This window comes from Emys orbicularis, chromosome 6 (assembly GCF_028017835.1).
Source record: "Emys orbicularis isolate rEmyOrb1 chromosome 6, rEmyOrb1.hap1, whole genome shotgun sequence".
Taxonomy (NCBI): Eukaryota; Metazoa; Chordata; order Testudines; family Emydidae; genus Emys; species Emys orbicularis.
The window spans coordinates 26,370,807-26,390,924 of NC_088688.1; the positions used below are offsets into that span (position 1 = coordinate 26,370,807).

Below are 20,118 nucleotides of genomic sequence, written 5' to 3' on the forward strand. Positions count from 1 at the left end.
GCCGAGGTGACGGAATAAAAGAGCTAGGTTACTCCTCTGAGGGCCAGGCTTAGCGAGTCAGCCCGCGCAGCGTCTCCGCCAGTGACCCCCCTGTCAGCGCCGAAGTCACTAGCAATACCCAGCTCTTAGATGGGCGGTATCTTCTCCGCCAACCTGTGATCTAACTCCCGCTGCTCAGCTGTGTCCAGTCTATGTCTCCGCGACAAACTCTCCTGCTGTGTTAACATACAGCCCTGAGCCCCTCACTAGGCCTACATCCTTCCCTGTTCCTCACAAACAGATGCACAACCTGCTCTCAGGCAGAACATTAAGATATGTTCAATGAAGGCAGGTATAACATTAGTCTGTAATATGTTATTTGTACTTGATAAAGTATGAGGCTAGACTGCAATGTGGGCCAACATCTCTATTATGTGTATTACTGTAGCCCCTAGATTGGAACCCTGTTGTGCTAGGCACTCTGCATACACACAGTAAGAGAGAGTCTCTGCATTGAAGAGCAGTCTAAAGAGCCACGGCAAAGGGCACAGGAAAGGACATCTCATCCCCTGTGTTGTACATGAACAAATTAAGGGCTTGTCTACGCTGGCACTTTACAGCGCTGCAACTTTCTTGCTCAGAGGTGTGAAAAAACACCCCCCTGAGTGCTGCAAGTTTCAGCACTGTAATGTGCCAGTATAGACAGTGCACCAGCTTTGGGATCTGTGCCCCTCGTGGGGGTGTTTTTCTTTCTTTCTTTTTTAAGAGAGCTGTCCCAGCACTGTGCTGTGACTACCCAAACCATGTTAAAGTGCTGCCGGGGCACTTGCCAGGGAAGATGTGCCTTAAGGCACTGAGAAATTAAGAGACTTGGCCAAGGTCATATGTGATGTCTGTGGCAGAACTGGGAAGTCACAAGTTAATGCCTTAACTGCAAGACTATCCTTTCCTTAAGTAGAAGATAAATGGGGAAAAAGTTAACAAAGAGCTATGAAGCTGCTGGACTGTTACCAAATGAAGTGCAACCCAATTAAATAAAGATGTTAATAATAAAGGCTAGGATTTTCAAACAAGCCTAAGGGAGCTAGGTGCTATCGTAATAATTGGGCCTACAAATTTATCCTAATTGTAAGCAAAACTATAAAGTGACTGAAAGCTTTTTAAAAAACCACTAACTTATAATAAATTTTGATCAGAAAAAGAGCAAGAGAGAGACTAAATTAGTCCAAACAAAAAGGCTCACTGATGTAATTGAAGGGCTGTTAAGTTATGAATGGTAAAGAAAAAAAGAGTGGGACAAGAAATGAATGAACCAAAACTGGTATGTTGGAAATTAGGTTTAATTGGTGGATAAAATTATGATGAGATGGGCTGTTCCCATCATTTGCTTTTTGGGATCCTTAAAAAGAGCTGGGGGAAAAGCTGGCTTCCACAATGCTGGCTGAAAAAAGGGGATGGAGTGAGCTACCCCATCATCGCTGCTACCCACACTGTCTTCTGGGATCCTGCATAACAATATTGTACCTTCATCATCCTGATCCTGAGAGATGTCCTGACAAGATTATGCCACAGAGAGGGACCCGGATGATATTGCCACCTCTGCTGGCTCCAACTAAATTGCACTTGGGATGTGAGACTTTGCGTGTCTCTCTCTTTTTCCCCTCCCTGCCCTGCTCCATGTTTCCTTTTCCTTATTCTATCTTTCTCCTATCTTCTTTTTTTCTTCTCTCTAATAAGAGTCTGGCTTAGCCAGCCACAACCATATATTTTGGAGCTCTGCTGTAAGCCTGTAACTAGAAAAGCAGCTAAAAGCAATACCCTCAACAATCTGATGGTGTTACAAGTTTGCCAGGTCTTTGAGTGGCTAAGACCATGTGCTTTGCCTGTGTTTCTCCAGCAATGAGGTTGCAAGTGAAAGTCAATACCAGAGGCAGAAGCTGCATTTTCTCTTTCCCATTGTTTTTTCTTCCCTCTTGTTTGTCTTGTTTTGTGTTCTAGGAAATGGGGTTAGACTTTAATGACCTCAACAATTGTTCCAGCTCATTTCAACTAACTTCTTTTTTCACTGAAACTGTTTATAATAATCTTTAATACCATTTAAGAGACTGTCAAACAGGGAGTTTTGCCTTTAAAGTCTCTTTACAGCTGAAGGAAAAGGGAACAAGGGATGTAGCTAGAATGAAAGCCTTACTTAATACTTTGCATTTCAAATGTTTTAACTCTTCCTTCTTTCAGTATCTTTAGTAAAAGGTTAAAATGATTTTTAATGATGTTTGCCATGGTACTAGGCAGGCTAAGTTCTCTGTATACCAAACCCCAAAACTTGTTTAACACTGTTTAATGTGGGATGGTGACAGGATCATGTTAATACCATTGACTCTTTGGGCTCTTTATTCCATCTCAGTTAATACAACAGTGCCAAACTCCCATTGATTTAATTGGAGTTAGTCACCTATTCCATAGTTCTATAGATCGTGGAGGTCCTTGGCCATTCTAACAATTTGCCCCCACCTCTTTCTGTCAACACATATTTTTCTCATTGATGGTAATGCATGTTTAGGGCTTTTAGGTCTTGTACAGTGTTATCCCTCCATCTTCTCCCTGGTCAACCACAATGTTGGAAACTGTAAGGATGTCCTTCCAAGAGATGCTTAGTTTGTCTGTCTTCTGTCTTCCAAACTGCATGTCTTGCTCACTGAAGTGCTTGGGCTTTCACATCATCTACTATACTTGGCACCTGACTCTGTTGAAAATCTCAACCATTACACTTTATAACCCTGTCCCATTGGACACTGAGGCCTGGTCTAACCTAAAATTTAGGTAGACCTAGCTACCTCACTCAGGGTTGTGAAAAATTGTATGCCCTGCACAATGTTGTTTTGATGACCTAATCCCCGGTTTATTCACAGCTAAGTGGATGGAAGAATTTGTCTGTTGAGCTAGTTGGCGCCTCTCAAATAATCGTTATAGTGTTTATGCTACAGTGGCAGATCGCTGAGTTTTGAGCCTTTGATTGTGCCATGTTTAGATCGAGTTCTTTCCAACTAACCCTGCTGCTAAACCTGTTTAGGGAGGACGATGCCAGGGACTTGCAGGTGTAATGTATTGGGGAAGGGGGACTATAAAGGGTAATTGGGGGAAATGAGTTTGGCTGGGGAAACAGCAGCCTGCTTGGGTGCTGCCACAGAGGCAGGGACAAGAGTCCGTCCAGCACCATATCTGCGGCTATAATGTACTGTGTGCAGCTCTACCTATCCCGTAGGGCTGCTTCTCAGTAGCTGGGGGTTCAGAGAATCCTGAGCGGGTGCCTTTAGGAGTCTCTGTGAGTGGGCCAATCCCCTTGTGGCAGGGCTCCTCTTGATCTGCTGCAATCTCCCATGTGGTCACTTCCTCCTGCTGGTGGAGGTGGCTCCTGTTGTGATTCCCAGTGCAGCTCCCTGGGGAGGTGCTGGAATGGTGGGCTCTGTGCACAGAGTTTACTCTAACCCCTCTGTTCCCTTCTAGATGTGGAGCTGGTGGGAGGACCCGATCCAGAGCTGGCAGCCACGATGGGCTTCTCGGGCTTCGGTGAGTTCAGGGCTCATGGGAAGGGCAAAGGAGGCAATGTCTGTGTGCTGGAAGAATACACCTTGTGCACTGGGGAAGTACTGGTTGGGGATGGTGAAGGGAGCAGTAGGCAGGAGTGTGGGTCTCTGTGGAGTAGAGTAGCATTATCCATAGCTGGAAAGGCTAGGGTACCTGTTGGGGCAGGATGCACTTGTTAAGGGTCTTGCAGTTCAGATGAAGCTTAATGCTGAAGCTTGTTTGTTCTTTCCCCAATTTTATATTATGGGCTGTGATTTAGAATACAGTAAAATGCTCCTCATTGGGTTGTACTACAGTATTTGTGGATTTAACTTTTTGACAATACGCTTGGAAATGCAATGTAAAAAGCATGGTAGCAGTAACTGTATAAACTGTGTGTGTGTATAGTGGGGGAGAGGAGGTAGATTTCCCCTCCCCCCCCCCCCAAGGCACGAAGGGCAGTAAAGTGCCCAATTCCCATTTATGTAATAGCCCCAGTGGGAGATTTTTAATCTGAAACTTGAATTGGAGAGCATCTGAGTTACCTTGGTCACTTACTCATTTTAATCTTCTGGAGTTCATGTTACTTGGTCTTAATCAAAATTTCTTTTTCCCTCATCTTTTAGGAAAGAAAGCTCGAACGTTTGACTTGGAAGCAATGTTTGAGCAAACTCGAAGAACTGCAGTGGAAAGAAGTAAAAAGATGCTGGGTAAGATAGGTGAATCTCCTGTGCTTGTGTTTTTAACAAAGGGCTAAAACACAATAATCTAACACGTTTTTAACACTTGCCTTGTTTATATGTAGGTGTTAAAACATGTTGGAAAATACACCTTTTATCCTAGTATAGACTGCTGTGGTGGGGCTGGATCATGCTGGGACCACATACCGGGACTTTTGCTGCCTGGAGAATGCCATTTTGTTCTCAAAATAGCATCCTTCCTAGAGTGTGTGGTGCATGCACACTTTAGTAGAGCAAAATGGTGTCATCTGCACAGCATGTGTGTATGCTGAATGTAGGTCACGCTACTGCTGAATGTAGACAAGTCCTAAATGGTTTGGGGTCTGCTTACTTGAGAGAGACCTCTCTCTCCCCAGGCCACACCTTTGCAAAGTTGCTGAAGCTGGAGCCCCCTTATTATATACATAAGGAAGCTGCTTCCGAGTCATTATCCTGAACCATCTTTCAACCTTGGAATTTGTTCCCCACACTCTCTGAACAAAAATAACCAGAATTTGTTAACTTTCAGGCATAATGCAAGGCCTGTGTAATTACTGATCCATTCAAGGAGGTGATGGGTGCAGGATTTGATTATCATAGTTCTGATTCTACGCTGAGAGCCATGTGAACACACTTCTGTGCAGATGCCTATTGGCTTTATGAGGCTGAGCATTTGCAGGAGTATACCTGCTTTGTTCTTCTTTCAGGTTTGGGGCCTAAGTCTGCTGTAAATTGTATATTTGTTTGCTTGTGTGAGGAACACTTTGATTATATTGTGAAAATCAGTTATATAAGGGGGCCAGTGTGTTGATTCATAGATTCTAGGACTGGAAGGGACCTCGAGAGGTCATCGAGTCCAGTCCCCTGCCCGCATGGCAGGACCAAATACTGTCTAGACCATCCCTGATAGACATTTATCTAACCTACTCTTAAATATCTCCAGAGATGGAGATTCCACAACCTCCCTAGGCAATTTATTCCAGTGTTTAACCACCCTTGACTTAAGCACCTTTTTTTAATGTTGAATAAATCTAAATAAATACAGTGTTTCTTCTACATTGAAATGTGTGATGCTGGTAGACCATGTGCCAGCTCATGCCAAAGTCCCTATGTGACATTCCCCAAGGTACAATCTGGACTGTTGAACAGCTGTGTCCCCTCACTTCTCCAACCTTTTACATGCTTTGCTGTGAGAGCAACCACTCCTGGCCTGCTCTCACACAGCCCCCAGCATGTACATTAATCTGAGCTATACTGTAAGAATGTTTCTATCAGCCACCCTTGAATTACACAGTAGAGCGACACAGCAAATTCCAAGTCCCAGAAATATGCATCTTGTACAGCCCAGCACCCTCCTGGACAACAATACAGGCTCATATAAAGTCTGTCATTTCATTAACAGAATGTTATGCACAAACCTTGTTACCTCATATGGAGTTCCCAAACACTTCAATCCAAACAAATGGATTTAGATAAAACAATAAAAAGTTTTTGACTACAGAAAGCAAGATTTTAAGTGGTTACAAGTAATGATGCATAAAAGTCAGAATTGGTTATAAAGAAATAAAAGGTAAAACACACACTAAGTTCACTTAGCTTGTTAAGTTACGTATTAAAGCAAAAGGGCTCTCACCACATGTTCTAGCAGTCTTACTGGCTGAATTTTTCAGCCAGGATCTCTTGCTAGTCCAATGATGCTTTCTTTGTCTTTCAAATGTTGTTGATGCTATGACTAGAGATGAAGGGAGAGATGATTTGTGTCCTCTGTTCTTATCTCTTATAGTTATTTTCCTCTTTAAAAATCATTTCCATCTGAGGTTCAGAAGACACAAAGTCTATTTGCATGGGAATCCTCAGCTGTTCCTTTGTCCAGATGTAAATTTCTTGCTCACACCCTTCTTCCTGCCAAAGAATGACCGGTTAACCAGGTGATTGAATCGTAGGACTGGAAGAGACCTTGAAGTCATCTAGTCCAGTCCCCTGCAGTCATAGCAGGACTAAGTATTATAGTCCATTTGGTTATGTTGACACCTGTCGGAGGCATCAGTTTGCCTTTTGTCTCTGAGGAACTGGTTTGTGCCTGCCTTTCTAAACTTGGATCGTGTCTCAGCAATGTTATATAGTAGACTCTTATATTTTACCAAGACAATAATGATCAGCAAATTATAAGTTTTCAAATGATACCTCATAAGGCATACTTTGTAAAAGTGGTGGACATAAGGCTACAGACTTATAAAACCCCATGTCTCAACTGAACACTGACAAATGCATAACTGGAATCAGTCTGGCTCACCTGGGTGTTAGTATTGTTAAAATACAAATGCTTAAATATTACCTTACAATAGGGGATACAGATGTTATAAATGAAAGTAATACATGCAGCAATTCACAAGCATTTAATCAAGTCTAAACATGAAACACCTTCTTATAGAACCGTATCACCTATTTGAAGTCTCTATGGTTGTGTAATCATCGGACAAAAGATAGACTAACTAGCATAAAGTGGGGGACAGGATTACTAGGCATAAGCAAAAGATCCAAGTGTTTTGTCTGGGTTAGCCTAAAGGACCTATAGCACTTGCTTGTCATAGAAGCGTCTATTACTTCAAAAACTTAAGATTGTAGTTCATCTGTGTACATGTTTACCTGCTTTAACTTTGTAAATAATTCTTATTTTCTTAATAAATCTGTGAATAGTTTATTAGAGGATTGGCTACAAGTGTTGTCTTTAGTGTAAGATCTAAGGTGCAATTGACCTGGGGAAAGTGACTGGTCCTTTGGGATTGGAAGTAACCTGAATATTGGTTTGATTTGTGGTGTAAATTAGGCTAAGCTGGATGGGGACTGTCTGTAACTTCATGTTATAGTGCCTGAGGAGTTTCACTTGATAATTGGCGAAATCTAAGTCTAGAGCGCCAACCAATTTGGGGTTTGTGCCCTGGACTTCTTAACAGTCTGCCCTGAGATTGGTACTCATGCCCTTGAGCCACAGGACACTGACACTGGTGTCCTGACACTTGACAGCTTGACACGGGTGTAATCATAGCAGAATTCACATACTTAGATTTAACAAACCAGCACAAAACAGCTTCTGTTATACCTCACTGGTTACTCAGAAGTCAACAAACACAGTTCCCTTAAAGTAACCCAGCCTCAGGCCTCCACCTAGTCACCCAAGTCAAATATGAGGAGGATTAATGAAAGTCTTATTCATCATAAAAAAGAAAAGGTTCTACCGATCCCAAAGGATCAGACACATTACCTCCTAGGTTAATGAATATTCCAGATCTTACCCAATTTGATGCTTACAGCCAATTCTTATTAACTAAACTAAAATTTATTAGGCGAGAGAGAGTGAGTATAGGTTAAAAGGTCAGTATATGTACAGACATAAGTACAATCTTGAGCTTCAGATTCATAGCAGAGAGGGTGAGCTTTGTAGTTGCAAAGAGTTCTTTTAGAATTTAGTCCATGGGTTATAGTCCAATGTCCAATATCATATTTAGGGTATTCCAGTTTAGGACTGGGATCTCAATCGTGCGACTCAAACTTCCCCTGCTGAAGCTTAAGCAGATCTGACATGACAGGATCAGGACCCAAGGATTTTTTATACAGTTTTCTAGCAGCCACTTGACCATACAGTCCTGGGTAAACAATAGGCTTTTGATGTAACCTTCTGTTTCCTCAGCACCACCAGTAATTAGTTACACAAGTTAACATAGGGCAATTTATCTATTAGACAGTCTATCACAAACTTCAAAGAGACATCGACAATGACATTATTTCATGCAAGATTCATCTAAATGAATAAATCTCTGAATTAATAGTTATAGTAACAGACAGGGACTGTCTGTTTACATGGCTACGCTTATGAGTATACACAGACAATTAGTATAACTTCTAACAGCATAGCTTTGCATTTCAAAGTTCTGGCCCATCTACCATGAATGGCCCTAATTACCATTTGCATACCTTTCTAACATGACTTTAAAGGTTGCCTCTTGGTCATTCAGCCTGCAAGCTGTTTAACCCTTTCTGGCCATGTATTATACTTTGTATAAGATTCATTGCAATTGTATAACAGCGGTAGCAATAATGATTTGTATGATTATGTTCTAATTAGACAATGTCACAATCCCCTAAAAAGAAAACCCCAGTTCAGGAGCTGAGAGCTTTGCTCATAAGTTCTGACCAAGTAGAGTCTGAGGACTCTTCGGTCTTGAGCACTGCAGTGGAACTGGACCAGCTGCAGTATCTGAGAGCCCAGGAAGAAACAAGCACCAGAGACTGGTGGTGGAATTGTGGCTCAGGGAGGCCGAGGCCACAGTCAAGACCAGTGAGGAGGTGGAGTAGAGAGCCCACCAAAGACTCGGGGTCAACAAAGAAGTTGATGAATGAGCCCACCACTGATGCGTGGAATAAATTGCATCAGTCAATGCCAATGAGGAAGCTGAGGAGAGGGCACATAGGAGGCAGATGGAAGCTCAAATATTGCAGCTCTGGTTACTGGGGCAGCAAAAGCAGCTTCCCCATCCAGTGAGTCTAACCTCCCCCCCAAATAAAAGGGAGTGGGAGGAAGTCACTCAATGTATAAAGAAACTGACTTTATAGAACTGTGTCGACCTTTGAGAGACTGTGGGATGCACAATATCCCAGTGCATACAGATGTCTGTCCTCTTGTGACATTAGCCTCGGTACAATCTGGACTGCTGAATAGATGTCTCCTGAGTTCTCCAACCCAGGATGCCTTTTACACTGCTTTACTGGTGAACAGCCACTCCTGGCCAGTCAATGCGCAGCCTCCAGCATGTAACTTGCTCCCAGCTGCACAGTATTGAGCACATCTCTAGATGTGACAAACATGGTGGCACATTCCATGGCTTCTGCCATAGTTACGCATCTGGCTTCATGGCTTCACTTGTCCGGCTTCCTAAGGGAGGTACAATCGACACTAGAGGATCTCCCCTTTGACGGGCTGAAGTTGTTTGCCGCAAAGACCGACAAGTCCTTTCACATCTTTAAGGATGCTAGGGCGACCCTTCGTTCCCTTGGGATATACACATCTGCACAGAGAAGAATTAAAAAAGGGAAATACTGTTCAACCCAGCATGCAATATCTGCCCCACATGCTCAACAACAGAGACAATACGATACACACAAGTGCGGACAGAGACCTCTAAGGGGACGACCACTCCCTGCTCAATCATCAAGTCTGCCCTGAGGGAGAAACTCATGGTTGTGAGTCACTCCAGACACTACAGTACTAATAAACGATGGCCACATAAACACCACCCTATACTGGAAACCTACTGACCACTATACTTACCTACATGCCTCCAGCTTTCATCCAGACCACACCACTCGATCCACCGTCTACAGCCAAGCTCTACGATACAATCGCATTTGCTCCAACCCTTCAGACAGAGACAAACACCTACAAGATCTCTATCAAGCATTCTTACAACTACACTATCCACCTGCTGAAGTGAAAAAACAGATTGACAAACAACCCTCTGCAAAACAACAATTTTGAAAGTTTGGTCAAGGGCCCGAGAGACCGCACCCATTCCTCAGTGCTGACACCATTACTGATCTTCCCCTGTTTTGGACACCTTTTGACCCCTTTCTGCTCAGATGGAAGACCATCACCACGAACAAGTGGGTTCTAGAAATAATCAACACAGGTTATTTGATACTATTCACCTCCATCCCCCCTCTATCTCCTACATTTGGCTCTGTGAAACCGGTACCATCACAACACAGAAGGGAGGGCTTTTATTTGCACTACTGCTTAACCCGGAAAAAGAACAGAGGATGGAGACCTATTCTCGACCTCAGGAAACTCAACAAATTCGTAAAGGTCCAATGGTTCAGGATGTCACATTAGCAACAATAATACCAGCACTGGAACGCGTGGATTGGTTCTCAGCCCTCAACATCCAAGATGCCTATTTTCATGTAACTATAAATCCTGCTCACAGGAGCTGCTGTAGATTTGTGTCTGTGTCCCCTGGAAACTTAAGCGACCTCCATTTTCTATAGGCTGTGTAAATTCCCTTTATTCTCATTAGCATTGACGCACAACCTGTATCCTGTGGTTAAGACATGTCGGAGACAGTTGCGCCTTTACAGTATTTTTATGATCTGATATTAAACTTCTGGGTAATTTTGCGCAATATTACCACTTGTTACTTCTCTTCCCATAATCTTAGGATATCAGGTTATTTTCCAGTCACTTATGTCATCATTTCTTGTCTCCAAAGCCTAAAATAGCTAAGCTAAAGTCTTGCAGGCCTTAGCCTACAGGTTCTTGCGTTTCAGCTTGTCTTACTTATATCTACTACGTGGTTCCTCTAAATACTGATCAGTCTTATAGTTTTATAATCCTACAAATTAACTCTAACATATAACGAATATATGATATAACATGTTGATTAATCATAACATCACACAGTAAATGAACAATAAACTAAAATCATTGGCTACAAAGGTAATATTTGTATTGTAAGTGCTCTGTGACTGTAAATCACCAGACAGGAGATAGACATTAACTAGTATAAAGTGTTGGTCTCCAACAGAAAGTGTTATGTCCTGGCCAGTGAGGAAGGCCCTTCAAACCCAGATGGACTATCCTTGAACATTAAAGAGCATAATACTGTGTTGTTCTGCTCTTACTCCCCCTCCCCATGAAATGAAATTAGCCCTAAAGGATGTATAGAGCTTGCTTATCATAGAAGATTCTATGACTTGGAAAACGTAAGGTAGTAACTCATTTGTGTACACATGTTAACCTGTTTTAACCTTGTAAATAACTCTTCCTTGTCCTATTAATACATCTGTGTATAGTTTATTATAGGATTGGATACAAGCTGTTGTCTTTGGTGTGAGATCAATTTGTGATGCTGACAGACCAGGTGCCAGTTTAGCCAAAGCCCCAGGCCTCATTGAACATTTACAAATGCATAGCTGGCAGCCAGGCCAATTCACTTGTGTATTAGTATAGATCAAAGTGATTGTTAAATGTATAAGAATGTATTTCGTGTTTAAACTTCATGAAAACGAATGAGATGTTACATGAATTGTTTTCATTTTTCTGTATCCTGTTATAATGTAATAACAAACATTTACATCGTATGTACCCCTATAATTAAATAATCCATCAAATGCGAAATAAGCCTAATTAAGAAGTACACCTCTACCCCGATATAACGCGACCTGATATAACACGAATTCGAATATAACGCGGTAAAGCAGTGCTCCGAGGGGCGGATGGGGGGGCTGCGCACTCCGGCGGATCAAAGCAAGTTCGATATAACGCAGTAAGATTTTTGGCTCCCGAGGACAACGTTATATTGGGGTAGAGGTGTACTAATTCTTATGCATTTGAAGGCAAGTGGTCATTGTGTGTGTGTCATCTCTGAGCATATTTTTCTGAATTACTATAGCCACCCCAGTTTCTTGTCTCCCTCTGATAATAAGACGGAGCTACATTTTTAAAAGAAACTTGGGCACTCAATTTTATCATGATGTAGGTGAGATGGTGTGAGGCTGGCAGTGTGTTAGCATTATTAAAATATATATTAGATGTTAAGTTAATAAGAATGTGTTTTAGTGTTTTATAAAATGCTTGTAGGATGCTGCATGTATTGTTCTCGCTCAACTATATTCCATGTTATACTGTATCAGCAAACATTTTCATTGTATATAAATTGTAACTAAGTAACCCATCAAATGAGAAAGAAGCCTTGTGTAATGTAAATCATGATCTTACAAGAAGATGTTAAATCCTGTTCATTAAACGCAAATGAGCCATTATACGAGATCAAGGATCAAAGATATTAAGTGCATTCCTTCCCCACTGCCCTAACCCCATGAAGAAGAGATATGTGTGGGAACTGTTACTGTCATCTTGGTTTATGAGAGAAGAAGCTATAAAATGGACACAAGAAAAATTCTTAATCTCTGGACTGTCTGGATTCTAATGGCAGAATAACTAAACAAGAAGACAGAGATTCTTACATTAACTCTGGGTAGCCCTACAGATTTTTGGGAAACTGGCAGATTATTACATCTTTGCTACCTTTTGAAATTATAGACCAATTCACCTGTTCATATATTTTTACGTGCTTTAACCTCTCAATAACTCTCATTCCTTTTTCTTAACTAATAAATATTTAGTTAGTTTAGAATTAGAGTTAGTTAGAATTGGCTACTAGCGTTTGTCTTTGGTGTGAGATCTAGGATGCAAATCAATCTGGGTGAGTGACTGTTCTCTTGGGACTCCGTGTATCCTGAATGTTTTGTGATTTTGGGTGTAAGTGACCATTTATCACATAGTCCATCTTGCCTCGGTGGCAAGATAGACTGGATTATATAAGGAGAGAGTCTGTGACTGCCTTATAAATCTAGTGTAGTACTTAGGGAGTTCACATTTGTTACTGGGTTGGTGAAATCTAATTAGAGAACATACCACCAACTGGGATGTCTGCCCTGCTTTTTAAGTCTGCCCTGAGGGAGAAACTCATGGTTGTGAGTCACTCCAGACACTACAGTACTAATAAACGATGGCCACATAAACACCACCCTATACTGGAAACCTACTGACCACTATACTTACCTACATGCCTCCAGCTTTCATCCAGACCACACCACTCGATCCACCGTCTACAGCCAAGCTCTACGATACAATCGCATTTGCTCCAACCCTTCAGACAGAGACAAACACCTACAAGATCTCTATCAAGCATTCTTACAACTACACTATCCACCTGCTGAAGTGAAAAAACAGATTGACAGAGCCAGACAAGTACCCAGAAGTCGCCTACTACAGGACAGGCCCAACAAAGAAAGTAACAGAACGCCACTAGCCATCACCTTCAGCCCCCAACTAAAACCTCTCCAGCGCATCATCAAGGATCTACAACCTATCCTGAAGGGCGATCCATCACTCTCACAGATCTTGGGAGACAGGCCAGTCCTTGCTTACAGACAGCCCCCAAACCTGAAGCAAATACTCACTAGCAACCACACGCCACACAACAAAAACACTAACCCAGGACCCTATCCTTGCAACAAAGCCCGTTGCCAACTCTGCCCACATATCTATTCAGGGGATACCATCATAGGCCCTAATCACATCAGCCACACTATCAGAGGCTCGTTCACCTGCACATCTACCAATGTGATATATGCCATCATGTGCCAGCAATGCCCCTCTGCCATGTACATTGGCCAAACCGGACAGTCTCTACGTAAAAGAATAAATGGACACAAATCAGACGTCAAGAATTATAACATTCAAAAACCAGTTGGAGAACACTTCAGTCTCCCTGGCCACTCGATTTACAGACCTAAAAGTCGCAATATTACAACAAAAAAACTTGAAAAACAGACTCCAACGAGAGACTGCTGAATTGGAATTAATTTGCAAATTGGACACCATTAAATTAGGCTTGAACAAAGACTGGGAGTGGATGGGTCATTACACAAAATAAAACTATTTCCCCATGCTTATCTTCTCTCTCCCCCCCCCCCCCCTCAGTTCCTCATCTCTCCTTGTCAATTGCTGGAAATGGGCCATTTTCATTACCACTACAAACAGTTTTTTTTTTTCTCTCCTGCTGATAAAAGCTCACCTTAACTGATCACTCTCCTTATAGTGTGTATAGTAACACCGATTGTTTCATGTTCTCTGTGTGTGTGTGTGTGTGTGTGTATATATATATATATATATATATATATATATATATATATATATATATATATATATATATATATATATATATATATATATATATATATATCTATCTATCTATCTATCTATCTATAGATATATATATATATATATATAATCTTCCTACTGTATTTTCCACTACATGCATCCGATGAAGTAGGCTGTAGCCCACGAAAGCTTATGCTCAAATAAATTTGTTAGTCTCTAAGGTGCCACAAGTACTTCTGTTCTTTTTGCGGATACAGACTAACACGGCTGCTACTCTGAAACTCCAAACAGTGTGACAGATGGTTCTATAGGGACTCCTCTATAGTGAGGAAAATGGAAGTAACTAGTGAGAGCTGTAACAAACTTAATGACACCCATGTGTACTAGACTTGCTTCAACTGATTTAATTTCCAATACCCTGTTCCAGAAAAAATTAAAGATCAGTATTGACTAATCATACCTCGTTGACATTGAAAATGTTCAAATGTGAAACAGTGGTATATGCTATAAAACATATTTATTCTGTATGAGCTAACAGTTTTAGCATCTTAAGCTTGCCTTTTCCCGAGAGGTTTGTTTCTTTGGGTAAGCATTTCGGTATCAAAATGACAGAAATGTAAAGGAAATTAGCATTTTTATTGTGTGGGTAAGTTAACCAATCAGTTTAAATTAAAATGCTCTACTTTCATCTCTTCATACTTCTGGAATATATGTCTGAAAATGAAGAATTTAGTAATACTGTCTCAAAAAGAACCAGGTTTTCATTAATTTACATGCTGAAAACATGGAGATCTAACAGTTGCATGTTCACTCCATATTTAGAAGCCCGTGCAAGAGAAGAGGAAGCCCAGACAGAAAAAGAACTAAGAAGCCAACATGAAGATGTTGATTCAGCAGCTTCAGGCTCAAGTATGATGGGAGCTTGCTCCGCATTAACTTGCAGGTACCTAGATATAGTGGAAGCATCATACCATCTTACAACTGTTTTGTCTGAAGGACTGTCTGAACTCTTTTGAGAGGAGGACAGGGGCCACTGAACTTGTGTCCACAAAACTATGTAAACTGACATTTGTTTCACTGTAATTTGCAATTATTAATCTACACTTTCTTAATATGGTCTGTCAATTTACAATAGTTTTATGGCTTATAAACACATTGAAAGGCTGTGTGCTATTTTGGTTGCCATCATCTCACTGTTAAGGCTTGTGCACTTGTTTTCTTTTTTATACATTAGATTCTGCCAATTTTTTGTACTTAAAAAAAAAAATGAAGTCAAGTAAAAGTCATGGACAGTGGGTCAAAGTAATAAACAATCATAACTATGTCAAATCAAGGAACAAACCGCTGCTGTTGCCACCTAAAATTGGATAAAACACATTTGTCCATATAGACTGGAAAACAAATCAATATATGTATGTAGCCTCTACATGCATGCTACATATAATTATAAAACTACATAGTTTTGTACTAGTTGCCTTATAGTGCTCACAATTTCTATTATAAAATTGTTTTCTCTCCTGTTGCTATGTGGAAAACTTCACATGAACTGTGGCCAGTGATTTAAGTAACTGACTATACACAAAGTGCTGTCAAATGCACACAGTAAACTGAAAAAAATATAAATATTTTCTCTACACTCTTACCATACTAAAATGCTAATCTTCAGTATTGATATCTTGTTAATGGAAGGCTGAGGGTTACAATTAAACTTGCTGTGACTGATATTAGGTCTGAGACTTGCACATTGTGTGTGAGGGGGAGGCTTAAATATAAGGAGTAAAGTAGGAGATAAGAGGAGGCAGAATAATAGAAAATTCTCAGAACACATTTCTTTTGGATAAGGGATTTGAGGAAGAATAGATTGGCTATGCAGGTTGGAAAGTGGGAGAAGGCAAGGTACCCTATTCAGCAATCCGATTCATGCAGGTGAACCATTGTAACTAGGGGGAGTTCCATTGATGTTATTGGGGCTCTGGGATTGCCAGAGGGCATGAGGTGAGAGTCTGATAGAAAAAGTCTGAGCTGTAGTCAGATTCCAGAGTTACACATTACCTTGAAAGTTATGCTAAGGGATTTGAACTTGATGCTGAAAGAGACAGGAAGCTGGGAAGAGAATGTGTCACTGTGCCCAGTGTTAATCTGGAGGGACAATACATAATAGTGAGAGGCTAGTTAAGGCCCATAATTCAGACCTTTGTCCTCTCTACTGAGACTACCAAAATTGCACCAAATATAGCAGTCTTTGTGATGCTTGTCATTAGGGAACTGATCCAAGGTAACCAACTTGTTCTGCTAGCCATCAGATGGTAACTTTTCTCCTCAATATTTAGTCTTTGTATTTCAAGTACATTGAGTAATCTAGCCACACCCCATACTAAAATTAACCTAAGAAGTTCTTGACAGTTTTATATCTATATAATACACACACTCTCACTCTCTCTCTCTCTCTATTACTCCTGGGGGAATTATGCGCCACTACGCATGTGCAGAATTTATATCCCCGCAGATTTCTTTGCTTCCCTGCAGAAAAATGACTTTCTGATGGGGAAGCAAAGGGAAGCCACAAGAGTGGTCATGAGACCGCACCCAGCAGTATGTTTTGCATGCCCCGGGCAGCTGGCAGAGAGGTAAATCACTATGGGACAGGGGGCAGGAATAGGGAAGACCCAGCTGGTGGCTCCTACCCTGCGGCAGGCTCAGCTACTAGCCTCGTCTGGACTTAGGAGGACGGGACTTCCTCTTCCCTTTCACAGCATCTGAGGCTGCCAGACCCACCCCATGATTTCTCCCCTGGCTGTAGAAAGCTCTACATACTCCCCTCTTCCCCCCCAAGCTTCCTGCACCCATTGCTTCTCAGCTGCAGGGGGAGGGATTACTGTACCGGGAGCTGCTCCCCCATCCACCAAACCCCCATGCATACAGACCCCCAGACCCTCCCGCTGAGCCTCACCCCCCCTCGCACCAAGAACCCCCCAACGAGCCCCACTCCCCCTGCACCTGGACCACCCCAACGAGCCACCCGCACCTGGATTCCCACCCTACTGAGCCCCAAACAGCTGCACCTGGATTCCTTCCCCACTCCCCCAGCATCTGGAACCCCCCCACACCAAGACCCTGTGCCGAGCTATACCTCCTCTCACACACTCTGACCCCCCATGCTGAGCCCCAACTACCTTCACCCCCCTGCAGAGTCCCATTACCATTGCACCCAGAATCCTACAAACAAGCCCCTGTTCATCCAGATCCTTCCTGCACCCGGATCCCCCACTGAACCGCCCACACTCAGATTGCCCCACACAGAACCCTCTCAACCCACACCTGGATGCCCCCACACTAAACTCCTCCGCACTTGGATCCTGCCTTCCTTAGCCTGCCTGCCCACACCTGGTGCACCTGGCCCGGAGGGGCAGGGCCCTGTCCTTGTGCTGTGTCAGGGTTGGGTGCAGCCTCATCGCTGAGTCCATGTCCTAGGGGGGAGCTCCACAGTAATTTCCCACCTCTGCGCAGCCAGTGGCCTGTGCTCCCCAATGCCATGCTGGAACCTCCACATTTATTTGACAAATAAAATTTGCACAATTTTCAAATATTGTGCACATAATTTTTAATATTTTGGCACATATATATATACACAAGAGAGAGAAAAACGAGACAGCTACAGTATGTTGATTCCTAAATTAGCTATGAGGAGAAGGTTCTAATAGTTAAGCTATTGGTATATTCATATGCATGTATTAAGAATTATGATTGTTATAAGGGGTTACACCTGCTAACATCTAGAAAGCAAAAACCAGTAGATTGTAAATTTACACTAAAACATAATAGAGTGGGGTGGAGACATGGCAGGGCAGAGAGACTCCAGCATTTTATTACAGCTCTCTATTCTTTTTCCTCCCCGCACCCCCCTCACCTTTTAGGAGTAAAGGGGCAACAGAAGATTTTATTCCTTCCATCTCTCCTAGGCTTGCAGGATCTCCTCTTTACTCTCTTTCAACATTTTGAAAATAGGGATCTACAATGTATTCTGATTCTATGTTGGAGGAATTGTAAATGTGAAGCAAGCACACAATTACGGTTATATATTTTTTGAGTCACAGACCATGTCACTGATTTGTTGCATTTCAGCATGTTGTCAGTGCCTGACAATTATAAATACATTATGGGTTTGTTCAGATGTATAGAAATTTTGGACTATAATTACAGGGAACATTGTCATACTTGTTAGATAGACATATCCTGACCATCTAGGACTTTGCATGTCCCTCGTTGTTTTACTGTCTGAGTATTCAGTATCTCCTTTATTGGGTGGATGGTGTTTGTTCAGTGTAAAGAACTAAACTTGACAGGCTATGCACAAAATACTTGTGTTGTAGTATTTCCTGCTTGGTGTGCAGTTCTTAACTGGAAGATGTGTTTGGAGATCTGAGAATTCATCTAAGAGTTGAGAAATTTAGATTTGTACTCAGAATAGTGCAGATTGGAACATCTTTCTTAAATCTGATTTTAAAACAACTTGTATATGTTCAATTCTTGTTCTAAAAGTCTGACTTGAACTTTCCAACTACATTGAATAGTCTTTTATTTGTGTTTACTGTTAAAATTAGGGCTGTCAAGCGATTAAAAAAATGAATTGCAATTAATCGCGCAATTAAAAAAATGAATCGCGATTAATCACACTGTTAAACAATAATAGTTAACTATTTAAATAGTTTTGGATGTTTTCTACATTTTCAAATACGGTATATTGATTTCGCTTACAACACAGAATATAAAGTGTACAGTGCTCACTTAATATTTATTTTTGATTAAAAATATTTGCACTGTGAAAATGAAACAAAAGGAATAGTATTTTCAGTTCACCTAATACAAGTACTGTAGTGAATTCTCTTTATCACAAAAGTTGAACTTACAAATATAGAAATATGTACAAAAAATAACTGCATTCAAAAATAAAACAATATAAAACTTTGGAGCCTATAAGTCCACTCAGTCCTGCTTCTTGTTCAGCCAGTCACTAAGACAAACAAGTTTGTTTACATTTACAGGAGATAATGCTGCCCACTTCTTGTTTACAATATCACCCGAAAGTTAAAACAGGCGTTTGCATGGCACTGTCGTAGCCGGCGTTGCAAGATATTTATATGCCAGATGCACTAAGATTCATATGTCCCTTCATGCTTCAGCCACCATTCAAGAGGACATGCTGATAATGGGTTCTGCTCGATAACCATCCAAAGCAGTGCGAACCGACGCATGTTCATTTTCATCATTGGAGTCAGTCAGCTGCCACCAGCAGAAGGTTGATTTTCTTTTTTGGTGGTTCGGGTTCTGTAGTTTCCGCATCAGAGTGTTGCTCTTTTAAGACTTCTGAAAGCATGCTCTACACCTCGTCCCTCTCAGATTTTGAAAGGCACTTCAGATTCTTAAATCTTGGGTCGAATGGTGTAGCTATCTTTAGAAATCTCAAATTGGTATCTTCTTTGTGTTTTGTCAAATCTGCCGTGAAAGTGTTCTTAAAATGAACAACATGTCCTGGATCATCATCGGAGACTGCTATAACATGAAATATATGGCAGAATGTGGGTAAAACAGAGTAGGAGACATACAATTCTCCCCCAAGGAGTTTAGTCATAAATTTAATAATGCATTATTTTTTTAATGAGCATCATCCGCATGGAAGGATGTCCTCTAGAATGGTGGCCGAAGCATGAAGGGGCATATGAATGTTTAGCATATCTGGCACATAAAGACCTTGCAATGCTCGCTACAAAAATGCCATGCGAATGCCTGTTCTCACTTTTCAGGTGACGTAAACAAGAAGCGGGCAGCATTATATCCCGTAAATGTAAACAAACTTGTTTGTCTTAGCAATTGGCTGAACAAGAAGTAAGACTGAGTGAACTTGTAGGTTCTAAAGTTTTACATTGTTTTGTTTCTGAGTGCAGTTATGTAACAAAAAAATTCTACATTTGTAAGTTGCGCTTTCACGATAAAGAGATTGCACTACAGTATTAGTATGAGGTGAATTGAAAAATACTATTTCTTGTGTTTGCCATTTTTACAGTGCAAATATTTGTAATAAAAAATAATATAAAGTGAACATTGTCTGCTTTGTATACTGTGTTGTAATTGAAATCA

General features: G+C 41.4%; 1 protein-coding gene across 1 annotated transcript in view; it reads left to right on the top strand.

The window, feature by feature from the left end:
* Positions 1 to 20,118, top strand: part of WDR70 (WD repeat domain 70) — a 263,694-nt gene that overhangs the window by 286 nt on the left and 243,290 nt on the right. The window contains exons 2-4 of the mRNA XM_065406340.1: positions 3,484 to 3,546; positions 4,170 to 4,253; positions 14,806 to 14,926. Coding sequence (XP_065262412.1) covers positions 3,484 to 3,546; positions 4,170 to 4,253; positions 14,806 to 14,926 — 268 coding nt within the window. The remainder of the gene's footprint in view (positions 1 to 3,483; positions 3,547 to 4,169; positions 4,254 to 14,805; positions 14,927 to 20,118) is intronic.